The sequence below is a fragment of the Cyclospora cayetanensis genome, unplaced genomic scaffold, assembly GCF_002999335.1.
Source record: "Cyclospora cayetanensis isolate NF1_C8 unplaced genomic scaffold, CcayRef3 CcayRef3_contig_202, whole genome shotgun sequence".
Classification (NCBI taxonomy): domain Eukaryota; phylum Apicomplexa; class Conoidasida; order Eucoccidiorida; family Eimeriidae; genus Cyclospora; species Cyclospora cayetanensis.
The window spans coordinates 1-7,766 of record NW_020312151.1 but is presented as its reverse complement, the minus strand read 5'-3'; the positions used below and the strand labels follow the sequence as shown (position 1 = coordinate 7,766).

The 7,766-nt window shown below is 51.5% G+C and overlaps 1 protein-coding gene across 1 annotated transcript; it reads right to left on the bottom strand.

Moving 5' to 3' along the window:
• Positions 1–852: 852 nt before the first annotated feature.
• On the bottom strand, positions 853–5,159 carry LOC34617662. Its single transcript, XM_026337807.1, has 6 exons — positions 4,965–5,159; positions 4,175–4,609; positions 3,711–3,917; positions 2,903–3,181; positions 1,732–2,333; positions 853–1,420 (listed from the first exon to the last, which is right to left on the bottom strand). The coding sequence occupies exons 1-6, from the start codon at positions 5,157–5,159 to the stop codon at positions 853–855; spliced, it is 2,286 nt and encodes a 761-aa protein (XP_026193592.1).
• Positions 5,160–7,766: the final 2,607 nt, after the last annotated feature.

Sequence of the window (7,766 nt, the reverse complement as noted above, 5' to 3'; positions counted from 1 at the left end):
GTGTTGGATGCTATGTGCAACTCGCTGAGCGTGCTGAGGAATTATCGGTCCAGCAACGCGCACCTAGTTTTTCCTCGTCCCTCATGTCCGGACTGTGAGAAGTGCAGTTTGAGGAAGGAGGGAGCTCTCTTTTCAAAGCACTAGCGAACTTTCTGCGAAGTTCCCATTGCGCAAGACGTTGAGTGTTCTTCTTCAGAAGCCCTATGTGGACTGTTACAGCTCGAACCTAGTGCATGCAAGGGCGAGAACAAGTTGTAGCTGGCTGCTGGGAATGCGTGTTTGGGCTGGGGATTTAGGGGTGGCCAGTAACAACTGAGGGGAGGCTACGTGTTTCATGAAGAATCGGCGCAGCGCACTGGCTTGAGACTACCACCAAGGCGCTTCATGTGCACACTTCAGTACTCGGCTGCACCCCGCGAGATCATCCCAACGTCAAAACCTCTAGCGACTGCCAGCGATCAGAACCGATGGCTGGCATGCAAGTTCATTGCGGCTTTCTAGAAATGGGCTGACGCCCCCTACTTCAGAATCGACTTCTAAAGCGCACTCAAGTTTTCCAGGATCGTGGAGCACTCCTCACTTTTTGCTTTCTCCCGAAGAGAACTCTGACTTTCTAACAAAGGACTCCAGCGTCCATGGTAACAATAAGGTGCAGCGATTGAAAAGAAAGCGACTCGACATAGGATTGGAGAGCGCCCCCGGAGGCGTTTGAAACATTCCCTCCGTAATGTTTACCCCATATTCCAAGACAGCAGGTGATTGCCGTTGCTCCTGCAGGGGGTCGTCTGGTCCTGCCGCATAGGTGTCATGAATCGTTGGAAAATGCACACTACAACTGGGAAACGCTTTTTTCTAGAGGGGCAGGGCAGATCTGCGAGTGTGGATCCCCAGTTCCACGACGGAGGCGTTGCTTCTCTGTGTTTCGAGGAGCTCCCTGTACACCTCAGTAACCAGTGCGGGGGTGGAGCACGGTATGTGGTATGTGCCAGACTCCTCTGAGCCCCTCATTCTCCCTGCAGCTCTCGAAATCTGGCTGTACTGGGTGGCTCTCAGCAGTCTATCCGCAGAGAAGGCCTTTACGAGGGCCTCCTGAGCGCCTTGTGCTGGGGCAGACGTTTTAGAGGTATATATCGTAACTCCTAGCGACCCTGCTCTAACCTCTTTGATAGATGAGACGCTAACGTGCCAGAGGATGTTCACCTGGCCCTTAGAACTGCCGGGCGCCCCCCCGCCTGTACGACCAGCGGACGGTGCCCCCATCTGCAGATTCACGAAGAAAATTTCTTGGGGGTAGAAGAGGACGGCAAACTGGCGCAACTCTGGACCTTCCTGCTTCATAACGGTGATGCATTTTTGCATCGGACGCACAGCTGCCAAGCCCAGACTCTGCCGCAGCTGCGCTTCTGTCTCGTCGTAGGGCCTGCAGCAGCCGCAGCAACAACGTTCAAGGAGACTCCAGAAAGAAATAAATCGTGGCCTTTAAGCCTACTGACGAGCACCCGGACACAACCCGTTGCATGCGCGCCGCGCGGAAGGGGCAACCTGCACTGCGTAGACGAGCGCAAGAGGGTCTAAAGCCTTCAGATCTACCCGTGGTCAAGGCGCCGCTGCTGCTGCAGCAGCAGCACGCTGAGGGATCCTCTCGAAAGAGTCCAGAAGCAAAAGAACGCAGCAGGCTTTTCAGAGAACGCAACTAGCATGCACATGCTGCCTCCTGAGATTGCCCCTCACCTGACTTCGCCCTGCTCGCCGAGCATGCGGGGTCTCCTGCGTCTTCGATTGATGAGCTTGAGAGCGCCAATGGGCTTGCTCACTTCGGCGTGAATGCCGCGAGTCACGTCTGAGACGGCCTGTCCCACTCTATCCAAAGGCTTCACCAAAGACCCCACCAGGCCTTTACCAATGCCCTTTAAGAATCCTCCAACGCCCTCTTTCTGTGCGCCTTCAATCGGCTTTGTCACGATACTGGAGAGAGCCCACACACCCTCCCCGATGTTTTTACCGGCGGAGAGAAAGCCTTCTCGAACTCCCGAAGCGCTCCTGCCTCGCTCCTTCTGCCGCTTGTTGATGTATTCGGCGTCAAAGGTAAAGGTGGAAAGCAGAGACCCCAAGCCAGCCGAGACGCTGTCTACCGCATTCGCGGCTAGCCCGATGGTATTCCTGCCAAACTCATAAGGCATGCGGGGCAAATTAAGCAGCGACGACTGCCCAAGGGACGAAAATAAAGAGGAAAGCAGGTGATACGTGTAACGCTCCTGGAGACACGACATAAATGAGGCCACAGTACCACGCAAGTATCGGAACTCCTCCTGGCTAAACGTCAAGCGTGCGCCCTGTAGTCAAAAACATCCATGCACATTCACACACAGACAGAGAGGGAGATACAGACATGCAAATCAAGATATATATTACATACATGGATACATATTGTACATAAAGATATACATTATATACATGGATACATATTGTACATAAAGATATATATTATATACATGGATACATATTGTACATAAAGATATATATATGTAATATGCATGGATACGTATTGTACATAAAGATATATATTATACACATGGATACATATTGTACATAAAGATATATATTATACACATGGATACATATTGTACATTAAGATATATATGTAATATACAAGGATACGTATTGCACATAAAGATATATATTATATACATGGATACATATTGGACATAGATACATATGGAACATAGATACCACGAGCAAGAAAGGCGTGTTACAATGTGTGAAAGGAGAAGGTCCTTCCCAGTATGAAAAGAAGGAATAGGAGGAGGGACACTGCGAGTTGCGGTACTGCATGAGGCGCGATCCTTCATGGCTACTGCGAGGGAAGGCAGCAACGGCAGCTCAGCAGTCGTGTGAGCATTACGGTAAGTTCGAGCCTTCCGGAAGCCATGAGGATTCTGAGTCCAAACTTGAGCATATCGGAGATCATGTGCATTTTATCGAGGACAAAGGAGCACCAGCAATAGACCTTAAAACGAGAGATCACGAGAGACTCCAAGGAGAGAATTGTCGGAAGTGGTGGTGGGCTGTACGTTTCCTGTACGGGCTGCTTGCCCCAGCTAGCCAATTCTTCTAAAGACACCGCTCGCCTTGAGGCAGCGTCTGCCAGACCAAAGGCAATAAGACATGACCAGAAAAAATCCTGCAGCCGCATGCAGCACCAGCAACAGCATGTCCAACATCACGTCAGTTGTGCGTCATTCATCCATACATATATATATTATATGTACACACATGCACATATATATATATATATACACACACACACACGCACATATGTATATATATATATATATGTACACACACGCAGACATATATATATATATATATGTACACACACGCACATATATATATAGACGCACACGCACGCAGATATATATATACGTATAAATATTTACACAGAAGAAGCGTAGCAAGCAAAGGAGAAGGGGGAGGAGCATGAAACCCCTTGCAGCGGCACCACCACTCTTGGAGGCCTTTAAGACTCCACAAAGCTGCACTAAGAGCCAGCTGATGTGGGAGGCAGGAGGGCCTATTACCACGCCCTGAGTGCGCTGTCTCGGTGGCTAAACCCGCGCGAAAAGGCAAGCACAGAATAAGGCACACTTCGAGCGGAGGAAAGCGCAATAAAGGGAGCAGATACAGCCGTGCTGGCGTTTCGACATCCGTACGTTGAGGCCGTTCAGCATATCGGCGTCAATATCAACTTCGAGGTTGTCGACTTCGAGGATCACGCGCTTCAAAACGATATCCCTGCTGCTGTTGCTATTCACACGGATGAGTATCAAAGAGAGGAAGGGCTGAGGGCTTTGTGGAAGGCCTTGAGGATCCTGCGCAGCAGCAGAGGGCATGAGAGAGACGCACAACGGTTTAGAAGCCTTCACGACGCGATTATATTCACCTGCAGATATGTATATATATATAGGGTGCACCTGCCTCTGCGCGTACAGATGTATTTGCTTTTGCATGCAGACATAGAAAAGCCTATCGTCTTCGCAGAAGTGTTGTATGGCGCTCCTTCCACCCCCTGCTGCCGCAACCCCCCCCCAAAAAATTTGCTACTTTTCTCTCTTTCTCTCTCTCTGTTGGCAAGTGCATGCGCGTCCTTTCAAGGGGTATGAATGCCGTTTTTCACATTGTGCCTGTGTTTGCATGCCTCATGAACGTATCTGAGAGATCGTTTGAGGCGCATGTCATCCTCGTGGAGTAAAAAACTGAAACAGAAGGGGGAGTCGGCACGGGGCATAGAGAGTTCTGCAGGTGGAAATTGTGATGCTCGTGAAAAGCCCTCTCCGCTTACCGTGACTTTCCATTCTCCTGAATTTACACCCCGGCCGCCTCTGTTTGCGAGCACAACTGGCTTTGTGCCTTCTTCCATTTGATTGTCTATTTGAATAGCCTCTATCCGCAAAACTACCTTCTGCCTTTCTCCTCTCTGCTGCAGTCCAAGGGCCACCTGAGTCATGCCCGCGAAGCACAGCTCTTCTGCCAAGCTGTCGCACACCAGAGACACTCCAATCTCCTCAATCTTGAGAGCGAAATCCCAGCTCGTGTACGGGGTGTCTGCCGTCTAGGATGTACGCCAGTGCAGTACACACGCACACACACATACACATACACACATACACATACACGCAAATACATACACGCAAATACGTACACACATACACATACATACACTTACATACACACACACCTACACTTACATACACACACACCTACACTTGCATACACACATACATACACTTACACACACACACCTACACTTACATAAGACAGGGAAATAGAGAAGGCAAGGCAGGGGAGTTTCTTTGGCTAGTGTGGGGAGAGGAGGAGGCCAGGTGGGTGCGCGAAGTGCAGATGTAGGCTGTAGCAGGAGTAATGGCTAGTTGCTTGAGCAGTCGGGAGTGTCTCACGAGGTCAGCTGTCAGTGCAGGCTGCGCCGCATCGCACTTCGCCACGGGAAGGTCGTCGTTCTTGGATGTGTCTGCGCCCGTGCCTGCCTTGCACTGCACTGTGATGATCGTATCGTCTCCTCGCTGTTCGGAGGTGACAACGATATCTGGCATACCGGAGAGTCCAAGACTCACTTCGTAGCGCTTATACTGAGGATTTGCCATATCAAACTGGATAGGCCTTCGGGGGGCGACAGTTTTGCTGTCTAGCCATAAGAGAACCTGGCACTGAGAAAAAGCGCAGCGCAGCATCATTTCGAGATCCCACAAACGCATGCATGCAGCAAGGCGCAAGAGTTTTCGCATAGCATGCAGCCCTTCTCTTCCCTTGCCTCCTCTCCTTCGCACGTCTTGTGCAAATGAGGGAGCTGGAAGGCTGGCTAGGAAGGCCTCTGGGGGAAAAGACTGATTGAAGGCGCACAGGTCGTGACTTGTGGAGGAAGGGGTAAGACCATCCGAAGCGGATTGCCTCTCCTTTATGGGCGAAGAAGTGGCAGTCTGCCTCAAGCGGCTTTACAGACTCTCGACTGGTGTAGTTGCTGCTGCTGCCGTAATTCATTTCCGTGTGGAAGGTATGCACCATAACTCGCTGTACCACGCTGCAGCGGTTCCTTACGATGAACCCTCCGGGCGTGTCTCTCCCGCGGATGGCTATGCTCTTGATGCCTCCCTCGGGAGCAACATCCACAGCGTAGACATCTGAAGAAGCGGCACAAAAAGACGCAAAAAAGACGCACATTCTTACACGCGCGGTCAGTCAAGGGCCTTACAGGCTTTCGCGCATCGAGAAACACACACATATGCGGATAAAAGGCATATTTCATCTAACGCAAGACTGCCGCCAAAGCGGCATGAAAACGCGGCAAAAGCTAAAGGCGGGGGTAGCAGAGACAGACAGACGCGCATTAAGAGACAGACAGACGCGCATCAAGAGACAGGTAGACGCGCATTAAGAGACAGGTAGACGCGCATGCCTTGGAAGGAAGGCCACACAACGCAAAAAGAACTGTAAAATCCCACACCCTGCATGTGAAGATGCAGCAGCACCATTTCCTATTCCAGCCCCTTTTTCTGCCAGCAGACTGCTGCTCTCTGCGTTCGTTGTGTACAGCCTCCAAGTGTCTCCTCGCCGTCCCTTACCCGGTTCTACGGCTTTATCCTCCTCGCTATTCGCCTTTACAGCCACCCACGTCCTTCCCGCCGTCTCCTCGCTAGCAACAACTGCTCCCGACCAGGCTCCAGCCTTCCCGTGGCGCACATTGAACCGCAGACGCTGCAGCAAATCCTCCCTTGGCCAAAAGACTGCACGAGTTTCTCCCGGCTTAACTGCAGACAAGACAGACACGAGCGGACTGAACAGTGCAAAAAATCCGTAGCGAAGCCGTCGACACCGCAGAGAGAGAGCGAGAGGGAGAAAGAGTAAGACATGCACACAAAGAGGGAGAGAGGAACATATAGACAGAACGGATAGACATACAAACACACAAAAATACAGACACACAAAGAGAGAGAGACATACAGACACACAAACATACAGACAGACACACAAACATACAGACACACAAAGAGAGAGAGACATACAGACACACAAACATGCAGACACACAGCCAGACACCACCCTATGGATAGACAGCCGCGAAGAGGTGCCCCCCATGGCTGTCGTCGCCTCACCCTCGAAGACAGGCGATTGCGTTTGATCCTGTTTGAAGTACAAGGGAAAGCTGAGGCAGTTCGTCAGGAGAAACTCCGGTACGAGAGACACCACACGGCACAGAGAGCCTACAAAGGCCAGCACCCCACACACCAAAATCACACGAATGCTGCTCCCTTTCCTGCGAGAGTTTCGATCAATGGCGACTTCTGCTGCTGCTACCATCATCAATCAAACGCGTCCGACGTACTTCATCGGCAATTGGCCTCCTCTACAGCCCTTCACATTTATTTTGCCCCTCTCTCCCTCTCCTATCTCCCCCCCGGCATATAAACGCCGCATTCCACCCACACGCCTTCCCAGCTCGTGGCTAAAGGGCCACTTTACGCGCATACTCTCTGCTTCAGCGGTATACTGCCTGTCTGTCTGCCACTCTCTGCACCCCAATTCGACGAAACTGAGGGGAAAAGCAGCTACTCAGCACGAGGCCTTTAGGCACTCAAGACGTGATGGTGCGTTGCCTCCGCCCTTCGCATCCCCCGTTCCTCCTCTTCCGAAAAAATTGAACTCCCATACATACAACGCACCTGCAGTCTGTGAGAAGCTGAGCTGGTCAGTCTTGAGCCTGAGGGTGTACAGCCGATCCTCGGTGGCTAGCTGCGCATGGGTGAAGCTGTGAAGCGCAGGGACGCCCACACTGCATTCTACGGGTTCCGAGCTGCGCAATGCGAGGAAAAGAGACAAATCGGGAGTCTGCAGAGGCGAAAAACACGCGCACAGAAGCACAGGCACACAGGGGATGCAGTCTGTAGGCCAGCACCTCAGACACAGAAACGACACACCAACAAGATTTGGGAAAAAAACAGACATGCCGAAGCTGCAGCGACGGCAACGGCGCGGCAGATCGATCCTTCCTCGGGGGAGTCCAACGTGGGAAGAAAGAAAGAGAGAGAAAGAGAGAAAGAGAGAGCGAGAGAGAGAGACAGAGAGAGACAGAGAGAGAGAGAGAGAGAGAGAGAGAGAGAGAGAGAGAGAGAGAGAGAGAGAGAGAGAGAGAGAGAGAGAGAGAGAGAGAGAGAGAGAGAGAGAGAGAGAGAGAGAGAGAGAGAGAGAGAGAGAGA

What these genes read in the sequence shown, in the direction of transcription:
- LOC34617662 (XM_026337807.1), bottom strand. Translation starts at nt 5,159, where the DNA reads ATGGCAAATCCTCAGTATAAGCGCTACGAAGTGAGTCTTGGACTCTCC. An exon ending in CATGCAAACACAGGCACAAT is followed by an intron (nt 3,918 to 4,174) that starts GTGAAAAACGGC and finishes CGCGTCGTGAAG; the next exon opens with GCTTCTAAACCGTTGTGCGT. An exon ending in ATATGCTGAACGGCCTCAAC is followed by an intron (nt 3,182 to 3,710) that starts GTACGGATGTCG and finishes ATGCGGCTGCAG; the next exon opens with GATTTTTTCTGGTCATGTCT.